Below are 17,989 nucleotides of genomic sequence, written 5' to 3'. Positions count from 1 at the left end.
GTCATCAGACAGAGCCGATTCTTTACTGGGAAACTGCTAAGTCTGTGCTGCGGGGAAGATGATAGCCTATGTTGCAAAGCAGAAGAAGGAGCTGGCTAACAGAATTTTACACTTAGAAAAGCAATTAGGGATAGTTAAATGGAAATACTGTCACACACCTTACGCTGGGACTCGAACACAGTTCTATACAATTCAAAGTGCACTTAATGAACTTATTCAACGAAAAACCTAGAAAAGCCACTTTATTATAAATACAAGCTCTTTCATAATATAAATAAGGTGGGGAAGTTACTGGCAAATTTTATAAAGTCCTGGGAAGATAAGACCCATATCTTAGCTCTGAAAGATAAGAGCCAGATGAGGAATTCCACTAAGGAAATTGGGGATATGTTTTATCAGTACTATCAAGATTTATATAAAGCTGAGCCGTGTGACTTCCCACCTATAAAGGAACATTTAGCTAAAGTTGCTCTCCCTCAGGTAATGGAGCAGGATTGAAATACTTGAATGCTCCAATCCAGTTACCAGATTTGGCTATGGCAATTAAATCTGCTCTTGGTAAATCACCAGGCCCAGATGGTCTACCCAATGAATTTTAAAAAATATTGTCTGACTAAATTTGCCCACCCCCTAGGTCAATTTTTCGACATTTTGTCAGATCCACAGTTCTCCAATTGGTCTGCTAACAAGACCACTATATTAGTGCTTCCCAAGCCGGGACGAGACTCTACTTTACCCTAGTTCGTATTGCCCTAGCTCACTTCTAAACTGTGACCTCAAACTATTGGCTAAAATCATGGCTGATTGCCTTTCCTCCATTCTTCCCAAATTAATACTGCCAGTACAAGTAGGGTTTGTTAAAGGATAGCAGGTGGTCACCAATGTGCGAAGGGTCTTAGCCTCCTTGGATCTCTCCCTTAAATGGAAATTAAATTCCTTATTGGTAAATTTTGATGCCTAAAAGGCTTAATAGGATTAATTGGCTCTTTTTATTTGAAACTCTTGGGAAATATGGTTTTCATAGCTAATTTATTTCATTTCTTATACACTGTATTCGAGTCCTCAAGCAGCTATTTTGGTAAATAGGGAATTTTCCAAAGGTTTAGAGTTGTTCAGGGGACTTGACAAGAATGCCCTTTGTTCCTTTTACTTTTTTTTTTAGTATCGTTGGATCCCCTCTTGCAGATTATAGACTCCTCTGGTGAAACTGGTGGGGTAAGAATTGGGACATTGTCTTTTAAAGTGGCAGCTTTTGCTGACGATCTGTTAATACACATCACAAACCCAGCTAGATCTTTACCTAAAGCATTGGACATAATTGGAGAATATGGGCTCCTAGCTGGATTCAAATTGAATCTGGACAAATTGGAAGCTATGGCAATCAGTGCAAAGGATGGATCAGAATGAGGGGATGACTTCCCTTTAAAATGGTCAGGGAGTCAAATTAAATATCTGGGAGTATGGCTTCCTAAAGATCTCTCTGCTCTATACACTTAATATTTCAAAATTACAGGAAATGTCTGAGGCCTTGGTCTTCTCCTGGATGCAGGAGTATCTTTCACAGGCTGTATTCATTTACTTAAAATGATAATCCTACCAAAGTGGCTATATGCCTTAGGAGTTCTCCCATTAACTTTGCGGAACTCCACTCTTAAAACGTTTCAAGGGATGATGAGGGGGTGTCTTTGGAGAGGGAAGAAACCCAGGCTGGCTTTAAAGGTATTGATGAAACCTACTTCCAAGGGCGGGCTTGGACTACCTGAATTATGGGTTTACAGCCATGCAATCAACCTACGGCACATAGGGGATTGGCTTTTGAATACTACTTTCTATTCTGATACGGCCTTGGAGGCACAATTGGTCTATCTTTTGGCTTTGTGATACACCCTAGCGGCAGAATTTGCCTCTGTTTCTAAATATATACAGTCTACGTTACTTCTCTCTCCTCTTCAAATAACCTGGCACTGGATTATGACAAAGGCTTCTCTGAAATCTAGTGTTTCTCCTTTTCTACCTATCTGGGATAATAAGGGTTTTCCTCCGGGATTGGGTACCTCTTCCTTTCAAAAATGGGATATGAAGGGATTGTGCTGTCTCTCTCAATTGCTGACCCCTAACAGATTTTTGCTGTCTTTTTCTAATGTATGTATACAATATGATTTACCTTCCACCGATGTGTATTTTTATTATCAAGTGAGACATTATATTCAGATTCTCAAGATCACGGATTTGCTGAATCCAAACTGACAATTCCTATTGGACTGTTTGAGGTTGAGGATCCCAAACACCATTCCATATCATTTTTTAAATAAGTTGTTGGAAAATAATTATAAAACTTGGACTTTGGAGATGGCCTGGACTATATGGCAGCAGGAATTGCAGTGTACCTTTCGTCTCTCAACTTTCATTGTTTCGTTCTCAACCACTCCCAAAATCACATGCAACATTCAACTGCGGGAGACTTGATACAAATTCTTCTACTGGCTTCATTTTTCACAGCATCAGCCATCAAGCATATTTGGCTATGGTCACAGACTCTGATGTATGTTTAAAATGCAAGAAGGAGGTAGCGCATCTAGGTCACTCCTTCTGGCAATGTGCCCTAATCCAACCTTTTTGGAAAAAAGTGTTTCATTTTGCTAATTGGGTGCTAGACCTCTCAATCCCATTCTCTACCATTCCTGGTAGATGCTTGTTCTTCTTTTGACCTTTTTTAATTTGTGGAATACATTTTTTCTGGGCTTCCATGATGATGTTTTTAAACAGTCTCCATGCCTCCTGCAGACTTTTAACCTTTATAACTGCTCCCATTAGTTTCCTAACTAGTTTTCTCATCTTATCATAATCTCCCTTTATAAAGTTATATGCTATTGCAGTAGTTTCATTTATTATTTTCACTCCAGTGATTAACTCAAATGTAATTCCATTAATGATCACTATTGCCAAGGGGTTCCACCACCAGATTCTTCATTCCAATGTGAACTAGATCTAAAGTAGTACCCCTGTTGTCAGTGCTAGGACCATTTGCTCTATGAAGCAGTCATTTATAGTATTTAGAAACTTAACTTCCCTCTATGCACTGATGACACATTCACCCAATCAAAATTGGGATAATTGAAATCTTTCAGTATTATTGTGTTTCCACACTTAGTAGCCTTTCTAACCGCTGATAGCATGTCACAATCTGCTTCACCAGTCTTGATGCACTGGTGGTGGACCCTTGGCCCGAGGTGGGGTTGACGCAACCTGTAGGGCAAGCCCTACTGGTCCCCACCTTCGGGAGGCGGAGCTGACTAGGAGATGGAGGCCAACTGGAGCTTCGCCAATACCAGCCCTCATTCCTTGCAGGTTGAGCCCTTGGGTGCTGGGGCCGGGTGGTCTTAGGCGGGCCTCCATGTGACAACTCCCAGTAGATGAAACACAAGGATTGCCGAGGACCAGCAGAGGTATCAGGGGACTGGTGAAGGTCTGGACAAGGCAGGGATCCAGAGACCCAGGTGCCAACAGGAACAGGGCAAAGGCAGGGGGTGCCCAGGTAGAAGAAGGCCGAAGCCTAAGAAGCCAAGTCCAGGGTGATACCGAAGGCGTAGTTGAAGATAGGCTGGAGTCAGGGCAGGCGGCTGAGCAAGGCAAGGTACAAAGTCCAACGGAGCAAGGGTCAAAGCCAGAGAGTCAGTCCAGAGCGTAGTCCAACGTAGCGAGGGTCAAAGGCAAGGAGTCAGCCCAGAGCATAGTCCAACGTAGCGAGGGTCAAAGGCAAGGAGTCAGTCCAGCAAGACAAGGAAGGAACCAAGGTACAGGTCAGGAACTGGAACCAGGAATGGAGTCAGGATCAGGAACCAGGAATGAAGGGCAACGAGCAGACGAACAAACGTGGGGACCTGTTGCCAACGCAAGGAACTAGTGGCAGGCCCTGCCTTATATACCAGGGCCCAATGATGTCATCATCTGGGGCTGTGGGCTAGTTTCCCGCCGCAGTCCCTTTAAAAGTACGGGAGGCGCGTGCATGCCTAAGCCAAGGCCCGCAGGAGGCCGATCGACGGCGTCTCCCCGTGGGCCACGCAGGGAGATCCGCTGGGAGCTGAGGAGGTCCGCAGAGGAGTCAGGAACAGCAGAGGAGGCAGCAGGCACTCAGGGGCGTAGGCTGGTTGCCCACAGCCATGAGCAAGGATGGTCCGGGTCCGGGAGCAGAGTTGCAAGGGTGAGTAGGCCCAGACATGGGCCTACTGCGGATGGGACGCGCAACAAGTCTTGGTCGGTAGACAGTAATAAACCATGAATGCTATACTTCTCTCTGTTTTACATGGAATTTCTATCTATAGAGATTCAAGTTTTTCCTGCAGAATCTGCATCCTATTTGACTCTATGGTGTCCTTAACATATAGTGCCATGCTACCATCACTTCTAGCTGCTCTTTCATTTCCATATATTTTGTACCATGGTACCACTGTGTCTCATTGATTGTCTTTTTTCTATCAAATCTCTGAAGTGCCTATTATGTTAATATCTTCATCTAGTGCTATGCATTCAAATTCTCCAATCTTGTTTTTTAGACTTCTGGCATTTGTACAGCTGTAAAGACATACAACTGTACAAGAAAATGGCATTGACAGTCTGTTCTCAGAGTTAGCCTGATCCATTTTTAATAGATTGTGACAGGGCAGGAGTGAGTGGGAATCGTTTCTGCCCATTGTTTTAGCCTGGAACCTACACAAATGGGGTAAGCAGGGGCTGGGGAGTTCCCTAGCACTTGCAGATTTCTCAGGGGTGGGATGGGGTTGAAGGACCTGGCTCATCCCAGCCAGTTGGCTTCAAACCCTGCAGATTTCTTGGAGGGGAGAGGTTGGAAGAGCCTGGGTAGAACCCCAACTGGAGTTGGCATGGGCCCTTGTATCTTGGCAGGGGTGGGAGCCTGGGAAGATTCCAGGAAGCAGTGGCGAGGGCCCACAGAGGCCCTATTTCATTTATTTTTTAATTGTTTATTTTGATTTGGCAAACAAACTGAACCTCTGATCCAAAATAAATGTTAGAATGAAACTAAACATCACCCCAAAATGAAATTAAAAAGTTTTGACTGCACATCCCTTTGCCATACTGTATGAGACACCTGTTCTACATCATTCACTCTGCCATCATACCATCTTGTGGGGAGAAGGCCAGTGGGTTTTCCATATGCTTAAGGGCATCCAGGGCTATAAATCTGCTGCTGGCAAGGAAGTGCTGATACTATATGCTAGTGATTGTGCTACAGTGAAAGTTGGTGGCAGTATACCAGGAGACATGGCAGAATATTCTGACATAAGGTGAAACTTTTCAGTGGATGGTTATACACCAGGGGATGGATAGAATGTGTTGACGTGAACTGACATTTTGCAGAGAGAGTGGCAACACCTGGGCTGAGGTGCTGGATGGTGATGAGATGTTGACAAAGTTCTGAAATACATACAGACATCCTCCGATGAGTTGGGAGGTGCTAAGTTGACCATGTACTCATAGATGTCCTCATCACAGCCAGGATTGAGCGAGCACTTCATTAGTAGGTCTGTAGAAAGGTTAGCCATTGATCCATAATTCACATCATCATCCTCCCCCTGCATTAGCTCCTCCTGGATGTGGCTCTTCAATAGATCAGCTGTCTCCTGACAAAACAAATAAAAAAAAAAAAGAAAAGAAAAATAAATCAATGTAGCCTGCCTTTCACTGACATATCTTTGCCATGAAACGTTTCCCTGTAGGAAACAGAGAACTAGTAGTCAAAAGGAGAACTATAACTGTCCAGGAGAAAATAATTGGTTAAATCCTGGAAATCGGATTTCTTTAATATACAAGCAAGTAATGAGGTTTTAGGAAAATAACAAGATCTACCTGGGAAAAGTAGTTCGCTAATAAATTAGGGGGCAGATTTTCAAAGGGGTATGAACGTAAGATATGCGCGTACCTCCCGAAAACCTGCCCCAAGTTCCCCCTGCACGCGCCGAGCCCATGTTGAATAGCTCGGTGGCGTGCACAAGCCCCGGGACGCACGTAAGACCCTGGGGCTTTCCTGGGGGGGCGTGTCGGGGGGTGTGTTGTGGCAGCGTGTCATTCGGGGGCGGGGCCGTGGGAATGGTTCCGGCCCGGGGGCGTTTCGGGTGCGTGGTCAAGGACTCCGAATCTGCTCCTGGGCTGGGGAATCGCGCGGCCGGGGCAGGCGTAACTTGTTGAACAAAGGTAGGGGGGATTTAGATAGGGCTGGGGGGGTGGAAGGAAAGTTCCCTCTGAGGCCGCTCCGATTTCAGAGCGGCCTCGGAGGGAACGGAGGCAGGCTGCGTGGCTTGGCGCGCGCAGGATGCTGATTTTGCACAGCCTTGCACGCGCCGACCCCGGATTTTAAAGGATATGCGCAACTACGAGCGTATCTATTAAAATCCGGCGTACTCTTGTTTGCGCCTGGTGCGCGAACAAAAGTATGCATGGGTGTACTTTTATAAAATCTACCCCTAGGTGTTTAGACAGACAAATACTTGACAAAGGGTTCCCTGATAGGTAGTCCTAGGCAGCAGTGGTGTAGCCATGGGTGGGCCTAGATAGGCCAAGGTCCATCAATAATTGGGCTCAGGCTCATCTAATCAGGGAATCTTGGCAAAGAGAAGGCCGTGAGGCATCAAGAAGAGGATTTAGAGCTCTACTGGTGCCATGCGGCCCTGAAGCAGAGCCACTGTGGACCCCATCCTGTGGTGGTCCAAGAAGATCCGTGGTGCTATAGTGGGGCTGCCTTAGACTCCAGCATAAGACAGCCTAAGAGGAGGAATACCTGAGATAATGTGTGTTTGTGTGTGTGTGTGAGAAAGAGTTGTGTATGTATGAGGAAGCTTGTGAGAGTCTGTATGTGTTTGGATCATGTAAAAAAGAATACCTGGGTGTGTATGATTGTGTGTGGGAGATATTGTGAGAATGAGAGCCTATGTGTGATTGTGTATGTGTGTAAGGGAGCCTGTGAGAGAAATAATGTGGAATAAGAGCCTATGTGTGAGAGATAGCAAGAGCCTGTATGTGTATTTGAGGGAGGAAGGGTAGAATATAGAAGGAGAGAGAAGAAAGAGAAAAGATACTGGAAATGGAATTAGGAAAGGCAGACAAAGGAAAAGTTAAATAAAGAAATTGGGTCTAACTGATTAGAAAAATAAAAAGATCAGATAATAAAGGCATTAAAAAAACATTTTGAGTTTTTAGCAATTGGAATATTCCATATTGGGAATGTGCATTTCTTATATTTTTGTATTCCATTGTTCACATAATCTGGTTTCTCAAGCTTTCCATTTCAGTTTCATTTGCATGTTTCTGTTTCTAATTTGTAGTCCGTTATTCTGTATTAGGTAAGGGTCAGTGTGTAACTGAGGTGCAGTATTTCTGCTTGCATATATTTTTTCTGTAGGGATTTGTAGCAGTTTGGCTTGTTCTGTTAGCCCAGAAAGTGTTGTATTGTTGGTCTAGGGCCTAGTGTAATATTTTACATTACTGCCTTTTCATAGATAAGGTGACAGGGGATGTTCCCCTAGGATCCCCAACAGTGTCCAGAAGCCCCTTACCTATGATAAAGCATAGGGCAATGAAAACAGATACCTTTCACCTGAGCTATGATTTAAATCCTAAAAGCACACAAATGTCCCATCAAGAGATACAAATGTTCCTTTCTGACAATCTGCCAATTGGCACAGTAGTCTATTTTCCGAGAGCTTATCTCAACTCAGAGAGAATGGCTGGTAAGCAGCGCAAATCTGGCAATCATCCCAGAGTTCAGAAAGCTAAACTTAGATACACTGTCAAAGATTGAAAGTTTAGAAAAGAAATAGAGAAAACTGCAAGTTTTGACTTTTAAAACGGAATTAACTTATAGCTTATAAGCCAAGCTAATGCTAAAACAGTTAATTAATATAAGCTTTTATTCTAAATAAAATATATGCACTATAACTGCAATACAAAAATAAACGCTTCTTCAATAACTGTAGTCATATATCTGAATAGCAAAGCAAGGCTAGGCATTCAGCCAGTTAACTACAAATGAATGATAGATGATTCATTGTGTATCTGTGTAATAAAATTACAATGTATCTGGGTAGTAAATTTCCAAGAAATTTAGTATCTATGCAACTGGGTATTGGGGTTATAAATTTCTTGGAAAATGACATTCACAGTACTAAGAATTCAGTAACTAAGATTTCTGGGAAATAACCATCTCAATTATAGAGTATTTAGACCATGTGTTTCAAAGAACTAATACTATAAATCATCAACAAATGAAAGTATAAGTACAGCGCAAAATGGGTACTCAAGTACTGATATTCTCAACTTTGGCAGTCTGAGACCAGACTGTCAACTTGTATTGGGTAAGATTAACCATCTGTAATTCTTTTTTCTATATCTAAGATAGGACTTGATCTATAACACTTTTTTCCTCATATATAATAAATATGAAAAATTCTGTTTAATAAAATCTTTCTGTCTGATTTCTGCGTTGCTCTGTTCTTATAAAATAATTATTGCTCTCACTCTGATACATTATTTCTAAGGAGCAATGATGTGTTAAACTTATATGATATGGGGTTCTAGAGAGAGATAGTAACCTATAGGTGAACTCCCGATTATTGATTCACTCACTTAGAGCTACCTAACAGAGTATGAACCTGAGACAAAGATTGCAGCTGTTTAAGTCCTAAGAGTTAGTATTGTTATGGTATGTTATGACAAGGTTCTAGGTGTCTATGTTTTTGCAGGCGTCTGTGTTTATTTACAAAGTTTTTGGCTCTGCACCTGTTCTTATAATTCTTATGATTATTACTATTTTATTGTAGTTATGATTTCTGCCTTTCTGGAAAGAGGATTCATATAAGAATACATTGATATTTGTTTTATTACAAGATTGCCGCGAGCAGGCTCTTACCTGTCTTCAGGCCGGCCTGGCCCAACCCTCAATGTCATCACCGGCACGGCAGTAGCCGTGCTGGGGTTCCCTGCAGTGGCAGGAGGCTGCCATTGTGCTGGCACGGCAGGAGCCGCTCCGGGGATCTCCCTTGCAGCATGGAGCCGCTCTGATCCTGCCTCCGCGGCCGGAGGCCGCCATCTTGCCAGCTCGGCAGGGGCCGTGATGGGGTTCCACGTGACGGGAGGCCGCCGCCGCTGACATCTCTCCAATGTGGCAGGGAGCCGCGGACTCTAGTTCCTCTTTGCGGCCCGCAGTCCTCAGTGTCTTCGTGCAGCTGGAGCCGCCCTCAGTCCTCTCTGTGCGGCAGGGACGTTGCCGCTGACTTCAGGGCCTATGCAGAGGCCCAGCTCCCGTTCCTGCATTCACAGCGGCAGGACACCGCTGTCCAGGGTCCTGTTTCCTCTTCCTGCCTTCTAGGGGCAGGCCCGCTTCTTCCAGCCTGAGTTAAAGGGCCAGCAGGGAGTGGTCCCTCTGGCCCCGTCTGCAAGCTCCTCCATGGGTGTTTCCTCCATCAGCCCTACAAAAGGGCTTTGTTGCCATTCAGCCTTTGCAAGGAGTAAGTCCTCCTTAGGACTCCATGTCTTCCAGCTTCTCTAAGGCATTATGTTCTTTGTCATCCAGATGTTTTTTGTTCCTTGGTCTCTTGTCTTCGTTCTTGTTCCAGATGTTCATCTGTTCCTGAAGTCTTCATCCAGATGTCTTTAACTCCATCCTGACCCATCCCTCGTGGTCCGCGACCAGCCCGGCTGGGCTGGTAGGGCATGTAGTGGTCCAGTGGTCCGTGACCACCCCCACTGGGGTGTGTAGGGCGCTGGTGGGTTCTTCCATCAGACGGCGCTGAGGAGTCATCTTGTCCTATCTGAGTTTAATCTCAGACCTTTACCTTCGTCCCATCTAAGTCTCGTCTCGGATCTTCACTCTCATCCCTCGTCTGACTTGCCCGAATCATCTCATGGATCAAAGATCCTCATCATCCAGCTGTCTGACCTCCTTCTCTGTGGCAGTTCAAGCTTCTGAGGACCCCAGTTCTTATTCTCCCTGCACTGGGTTTCGTCTCAGTGTTCCTACACCAGGTTTTGTCTCTGTGTCCTTGGCTCCGAGTTCCACCTCCAAGCTTCATTCTCCTTCTCATATCCTGCCTAGGAATTCGGAGTATTTGTGCCTGCTTCTACCTTCATCCATCTGTCCTGATGTCCTTCATCTTGGATTTCCAGTCCTTCTTTCAGCACTCATTGCCATCTTTGCCTCCATCGTGGTCTGTGACCATCCTGGCTGGGGTGGTAGGGCGAATGGCGTCGCAGCACTCCTTCCAAGTCTACCTCAATGCCTGAGTCTTGAGTCTTCATCTACCTCAACACCTAAGTCTTGTCTTGTTCCATGTCTCCATCCGGCCATGACCTCTGTCCGGCCTGCCGCTTCAAGCCGCTACCCAGTGGCTAGTCCGAAAGGGCTTGGAATGGTCGGAGGACCATTCAGAGACCATCATTGCATTGATGGTCTCACCTGGGCGTGCAGGTTTGGTAAGAGGCCCCTGGTTCCCCAGTTCCCAGACTTGGACTGTCTCGCCACAGGGGCACACATCTTGTCCCGCGCTGGGGAGCGTTCCCTTCCATCCACAGCTCAACAAAGATTGATTGGATCTATTGTTTCTGTTATGTATTCTTTACTTTCTACATGATATTCTTATGTATTTATAAACTAATAAATATAAAACAAATTCATACAGATTAATAAGACATTTTTAATGTTGGTAAGTGCTTGAAATAATTGAGTTAAAATATTTTAGTGTCACTCATGATGCATGACAGGTGACCATTAAAGCTTTATTGATTGATAAGAGTACAACTAGTAGGACTTAGACCTGTATGCCTACTGTCCATCCATGTTAACCTTGGACCCCCCAAAAATCAGTTTTGGCTATGCCACTGGGGGAACCAGATGGTATTTTTACTGATGTGCAATGTTCTATAGCACTTAGTGCAAGTCAGAGCCTCTTTCAACATCAAAATCATTCATCAGTGTGGCTCTGCACTGGAATCAGCACTTTTAATATGGAGTCCAACCACTGGGAAATGCTCCCATTTTGAAGTATACAATGCAACATCATCAGTACAACAGGTCCTCAAGGTGGAGGACACAATGTGGGAAGACTCAATATAAGAGATAGTGTAAAAATGCAAAACAAACATCCTAAAAATACTAATAAAATACACCAACAGGCTGAGTTGTATTTGTATGATGAATAAAATGAAATGTACAATGTGGCATAAAGTGAGAAACAAAAAATTGTTTTAATAAAAAAACGCTAGTATATGGCTTTTGAAAATTGCCCTCTAAAACAGAGTCCTTTATTATTCTGTCTGAGGAATCTGGCTGCCCTGATTCAAGTCACTGGCATGTGACCATGCCCCCTTTACGACTACCCTGTAATGTAGGAATCACATGAGCAGCTTCACACAGTCTGTTACAGCCTCAAAGCTTATAGACATGAGCTCTGCACTCAAAACTAAACAATTAATTGGTCATCAGCTCAAAAATCTATGAAGCTGAAACTCAGGCTGATCTAATAAAGCCGTGCAGAAAACAGGCACTCAATGTTGAGCGCCCGCTTTCCTAATGCGCGCCCTGCCACCTCTCCTGGGCATGCGACAATAATATTTAAATGAGGGGTTGCGCTGCCAAGGATGCGCTAGGGACAAATATGCGCCTCATCGGCAGTGGGCACCCAAGAGAGGTCAGCTGTCAGCGGGTTTGGAAAATGGACGCTCAAGTTTACAAGCATCCACCACGATATTAAGTCGGAGGAAGTACAGAAAAGCAGTATTTTCTGCATTTCTGTACACTTTTTTGGGCTGTAAAAATGTGTGGGTTGGTGCGCATTTGTTTTTTGGATTTGGGGAGAATGGCTAATAGCTTCATCAACATGCATTTGCATGTGATGAGTGCTATTAGTTTCGTGGGGGATTGGACACGAGTTTTGGACTCGCTTAGCCCCTTATGGAATAAGGGGTTTGTGGATGCGCTTCCAACCGCGGTTTAAACAGTGCGCTCGGTTGAGTGCGCTGTTTTGAATTGGCCTGACTACTCTTTAACCTCAAGCTTCTGCATGCCTACATTGGTTTTTGGTGACACTAACAATACCAATGGCAGCAAAAATTGTTATCCTTTGGAAACCTATGGCCTTGAGTGAAGAAAGGTGGATTTATTTTTTAAGTGCTCCAATGTGTCTCCTCTGTCACTTTTCTCTCTCCATCATTTTCTTCCTCTGTTCCACTGCTTCACCATTGGCCTGCAGCATCTTTCACGTGACGGATCTTCACCTCCACAGAGGCCCGCACCTAAGTCCAGCCAGCCCCTGCACCCAACCTAAGGGGAACGAGGGCTGGTATTGGTGAAGCTCCAGTTGGACCTCTGCTTCAGCCAGCTCCGCCTGTCGATGGTGGGGACCTGCAGGGCTCCTCCCTGCAGGTTACACCAACTCCCTCTCGACCCAAGGGTCCACTTCTGTAACAGTATCTGGCCCTCAGCTTACATTTTCTGTTATTTTTTTACCTTAGAGGTGAATTTTAAAAGCCGGGCGTGTGCCAAAATTGGGAGATGTACGCGCATGTAGGACGTGGACATGTCCACCCGATTTTATAAAGTGGGGGGATGTGAATGCACATTCCAATGCACACACATCTCGCATTCTAGTAAAAATGGGCATGGTATGGATGGGGCATGAGCATTGTGGGGCAGGGCCAAGAGAAATGCACACAAATATTTACGTGCCTGGGTTGCGTCCAGGTCCAGTGCTGTGTAACTTTACTTCTGCTATGGAGGAAGTGTAACAAAACAAAACAGGTATCCCTGAATGGTTTAAGGCAGTGGTCCCCAACCCTATCCTGGGTGACCTCCAGCCAGTCGGGTTTTCAGGATATCCACAATGAATATGCATGAGAGAAAATTTGCATGCACTGTTATGGAGGCAGTGCATGCCAATTTTCCCATGCATATTCATTGTGGATATCCTGAAAACCCGACTGGCAGGGCGGGGGGGGGGGGGGGGGGGGGGGGGGGGGGAGGGAGTCCCCAGGACAGCATTGGGAACCACTGGTGTAAGGGGTCTGGATAATGGGGGGGGGGGGGATGAGTGTGGAGTGTAGGGTAAAGAACCAGGGGGATTTGGAGAACCTAGCTCTAGACTGGGAGAACTGGTGGACAAACTGGTGAAACTGGTCATGGCGTGGACATGTGCCTATTATAAAATTCCCGACTTTAAGCGGCTTTGCGAGACCTACTTGCAAAACTGGGCGCACACATACGCTCGCCCAGGCTATTTTATTCTATTATATTGTAAAATTGCCGTGTCCCTGGGCACGTGCTAATGCCCATGCGTCAATGTACGAACCACATGCCCCTTTGAAAGTCTTTGTCCCTACTTCCTATAGGGAAACAGGCTGTGTCAATTCATCTGTAATCTTAGATAAGTCAGAGCACATTGTTATATCACTGAGTTAGGGGGCTACAATAGTCCCTTTGAAAACTGACTGGGGATGAGTGACTGCATTTAGCCACCTATTTTCTCCAGGTTGATAAATTTAGCCACTCTAAATGTAGATGGCCCCAGCCACATTTAAACTCATCTGCGGCTGCAAACCTAGCTGCCCAGGTTCGACTTGAAAATGAGCTTAACTTAAGCCACTCAGCATCCCGTCAGCTAATTCAGGCAATCAGCCCCCAAAGCTTTTGAAAACGTAACCTGGTAAAGTGTATTTTTTGTGCTGGGAAGTTTGCAGACAGACTGTTCTCTTACCACATACTCGTCGATGAATTGCCGCAGGTCCAAATAGCCGTGCTTCTCAGCAATCGTGTTCGGGAAATCCCCATACTTGTTGGCGACGCTGTAGGCCTGCAGGGCTCCTGGGCACGTCAGCAGCAGTGCAGTCAGATTCTTCAAGCCGTACCGAGCAGAAAAATGAAGCAGTGTGGGCAGCTCCTCATCTCGCTGGTCTGAGGAAGCGACAGAGACATTTCTCAGCAGATGCAGCAATTTCACAAACAGTACCTGTAGCACTGCCCCAGACATGTGGAGGGCTATATCCAGAGGCATTCAGCAGGTTAGCTCTGAAGTTACCCAGCTAAATGCTGACTTTTGGATATTTTAGCCAGATAACGTAGGGGAATTCCAGGGATGTTTCTGGGAGGAGATAGGTTAGCCAGATAAAAGTTATCCGGATAACTCTTGCTGTGCCCATAGGCCTGTCCTAAAGTTAGCTGGATAAATGTATCCAGCTATCTTTAAACTAGTTGTCTATATTCAATAAATGCAACTGTACAACTGAATAACCCTCCAAAGTTAGCTGGATAAGTTTATCCGACTTAACTATGTAATCTCCCCCTAGGAGGAAAAATTCAGCCGCTGAGTGGTTTGTCTAGTTAGCCGGATAACATATCTGGCTCCGACGGAGGGATAATAGCGCGTCCAAAACGCGTCCAAAACATAATAGCGCACGCAACATGCAAATGCATGTTGATGGCCCTATTAGGTATTCCCGCGCGATTCAGAAAGTAAAATGTGCAGCCAAGCCGCACATTTTACTTTCAGAAATTAACGCCTACCCATGGGTAGGCGCTAATTTCTCCAGGCACCGGGAAAGTGCACAGAAAAGCAGTAAAAACTGCTTTTCTGTGCACCCTCCGACTTAATATCATGGTGATATTAAGTCGGAGGTCCCGAAAGTTTAAAAAAGTAAAAAAAACGGGTCAAAAACCGGATGCTCAATTTTGCCGGCATCCGGTTTCCGAACCCATGGCTGTCAGCGGGCTCAAGAACTGACGCCGGCAAAATTGAGCGTCGGCTGACAAACCCGCTGACAGCTGCTGCTTCCATCAAAAAAGAGGCACTAGGGACGCAGTAGTGTCCCTAGCGCCTTTTTTTACCGCTGGGCCTAATTTAAATAAATTAAAATACTGTATCGCGCGCACAGGAGAGTGGCCTGTGCGTGCGCCGGGAGAGCGGACACTCGCCCGCTCTCCCGTGATTTTACTGTATCGGCCCGCTAGTATATTCAGTAGTGAGGTCAAGCCACTGAATATGCCCAGCTATCTTAAAGTTAGTCAGATATGTTTATCCGGCTAACTTTAGGACAGGTCAGCAGCACGACTAAAGTTAGCCGATATTGGAATTAGGCACTTAACTTATGCAGCTAACTCAGTTCCTCCCCAAAACGCCTCTTGCCCACCTCCAGAACACCTCCCCCATCCCAACTGATGCGGCTAAATTCTATCCAGCTAGTCTTTAAATATGCCAGTTTATCCATTTATATGGAAAACTTTTCAGTTATCCATCTAAATGGCTTTTGAATATAGACCTACTTGTAACTCCTCCGACTCTACTAACCTGTCAGTCCAAAAACACTACCAATCTTGCAAGCTGCCCAATTCAGCAACACTGCCAACCCCAAAACGCTACTAATCCTCCAAGACTGCTAATTTGCAACACCTTTATCCCTGTTAACCAATAATCTCATCAAGCCTGTAACTTTGCAAACCCCAATGCCACCAATCCCACAACACATTCAACAGACTAAAACAGCTACTCAGTCTGAAGGGAAACCAAATGTCTATCATGCCCCATTTTCAGCATGAAATCAGGTAATTATTAACCACTGAAAGATTGCAAGGGAATGATATAGGGAAAAGAGCAGCTGCAATCACCTTTATCTGTGGCTACAGCACTGTGGACTCCAAGCCTGTAAAAGTTTGCTCACCAGGAAGGATTAGGTTCTGACAAAACCTTGATGAAAGGTCTATAAGAAATACTGGGTGCCTCAAATAGTGGTGTGGCTGACTAAGCAGGGACTAGTCTATGACCCATTACGTCCTAATTAAATTGCAGTGGAGGCCTAATATTGCACGATCTGCAATCACAAATTAAGTAGGACTTTTGTAATTTGTTTCCTGCCGGTAGGCTGATGCTTAGCTGTTTTTCACAATTTGCTATTCTCTGCTATTCAAACCCAACTAATCTGAAGTTCATCCTGCAATTTAGGTAGGACGTAATGAACCGGTAGGGTACTTTCTGAACCAGTGTCTTAATATGGGGCACTCTCCCCTCCGATTCCATACAGAACCAGTTTTTCAGAACAGTGGGGCGGATGTAATAAAAGCCATGCTACAATCAGAGGTAGATTTTAGCATGGGTTTTATTTAACGCATGAGTTAAAGCTTGTGGTCCCTGTGGGATGCAGGAAGCTAATGACATGCAAATACACCAGGAGCAAAAAAAAGCACACTACACTGAAAAAAAAAGTGCATTTTTTACTCCTGGTCTATTTGCAGGTCAATCTGCACAAAAACAAAACAAGTTAACTCTCTCCTGATTGGCCCAATGACCACTAACCCCTCTGAGTGGATGTAACATGTCCTGGCTGGGCAGGCAAGTCCTTCCTCTCTCTTTCTCTCCCTCCCCTTCCAAAAATGCCGAATCCCCTCCCTTAGAAAAAGTCAAGCAGGGTCCGGGATTAGTCCTCCCTCCCACCTCCCTCTCACCATCAGAGAAATACTCCCTACCTCTGTACCACCTTGGAACCCTGGCCGGCTTACCTCTGTCAGCTAGGCTGTTCCTTTTCTGCCAGCTTATTGGTCCCTCCACTGTCACATGTTACTGAAAGGATCAATCCCCTTTCGGAATTCTAAAAGGACAGCCTTATCCTTTTACTAACAGCTGACATTGTAGGGACCAATTAGCAGACAGTGAAGGAATGAATATTATTAAGTCAGGCACTTAATATTATTTTATAGTTAATAAGACTTATTACCCTGCAATTAGCATGAGGCACACTAACCTTGCCATAGGTTTTATAGCATGGGTTTTTTTGGTGCTTAAACTCCTACTACATACTGGGATTAGATTAGTGCCAAAAGACCCATGCTAAAACGGGAATTAAAACCTGCAATAAGGTCAGTACAGCTTATTACATTGGCCCCAGTGGTAGAGGATACTCTTCCCTCAACCAGTACTAAATCCATGTTCCAGGTTAAGAAATACTCTTTTCTTAGTCAGTAATGAACATATTTCCCAGCATAGTGTTAGGTAATGGGGGTAGGGGTGGGGGTTGGAGGGGCTCGGCAGAAGATAGAACATTGTGGGTTTTTTTTTTTAGTATTCATTTTTTGTTTTGATGTTTATTTTGGTTTGTTTCATTTATTAGAAAAAAAACCCACAATAGGAAAAAGAAAGAGGAAGAAAAAACAAAAGGAAAGGCAGGCTCCTTCCCACACAGAACCCGCCCCCCCCCCCCCCCCCTGCTGGAAACCCTCTAACTTCTCCTCCAGGATATTGACTAAAGGGATGACTTCAGCCAAGGTACTTCTCATGGAAGCCTAGATCCTCCATGAAATCCTTAAAGGGATTCAGGACTTGTATTATTTGCATCATCTGTAGCCAATAATTATGCCCCAGGGTGCGAACCACACTTATCTTACTTTCTAGAGACAAATCATGAAGGGCTGTTGTTGCGTCATTAACTTCTGCAATATCAGACAGGTGGAATTCCACTTGGTGCTTACATCCTGAATAAGCCGGTGCGCATACGCCTCCACTGCTTCCTACTTTTCATGGAGCTGCTGCACACCCTTCATACTTTGGTGAAAATATCTCAGTATTTTCCTGCACCTCCATATCAGTTCCTTCTGGACTAAGTTGCTGTATTCCTCCTTGACCCCTGTGGCATCCTTTACTGCTAGGTGCAGAAAGTGCATGTGGCAATAGATCCCCTCATGACCCCATTTTCCACTGCCTTTTTCATATAAGCAGCACTGTTTAACAAACAAACAAAAAAAACAAAAAACAAAACAGGAACAATCCTGTCTCATCAGTCTAGCTGCCAGTCTTCCCTCTACTAGCATGGGGACCCCATCGACCACTGAAACCAGTAGCAGGACAGCCAGAGAAAAGAAGGATGTCTGTCTTCCAAGCCTCTGGCTGTCCTATTTGGATATTCTATTCATTAACTGGTTTGAATTATTTATTCTTTTTTATGA

At 44.8% G+C, this 17,989-nt stretch overlaps 1 protein-coding gene across 8 annotated transcripts in view; it reads right to left on the bottom strand.

Moving 5' to 3' along the window:
* PIK3AP1 (phosphoinositide-3-kinase adaptor protein 1) overlaps nt 1–17,989 on the bottom strand; it is a 214,360-nt gene that overhangs the window by 63,482 nt on the left and 132,889 nt on the right. For all 8 annotated transcript variants that reach the window (XR_003857778.1, XM_029609145.1, XM_029609142.1 and 5 more), the window contains 2 exons: nt 13,758–13,954; nt 5,447–5,639 (listed from right to left, as the gene is read on the bottom strand). Coding sequence is in view for 7 of the 8 variants with exons in the window: in XM_029609145.1 (XP_029465005.1) it covers nt 5,447–5,639; nt 13,758–13,954 (390 nt within the window). In the remaining variant the exon portion in view is untranslated. The remainder of the gene's footprint in view (nt 1–5,446; nt 5,640–13,757; nt 13,955–17,989) is intronic.

Source organism: Rhinatrema bivittatum, chromosome 7 (genome assembly GCF_901001135.1).
Source record: "Rhinatrema bivittatum chromosome 7, aRhiBiv1.1, whole genome shotgun sequence".
Lineage (NCBI taxonomy): Eukaryota > Metazoa > Chordata > Amphibia > Gymnophiona > Rhinatrematidae > Rhinatrema > Rhinatrema bivittatum.
This window is presented reverse-complemented; position numbering and strand designations above follow the sequence as displayed.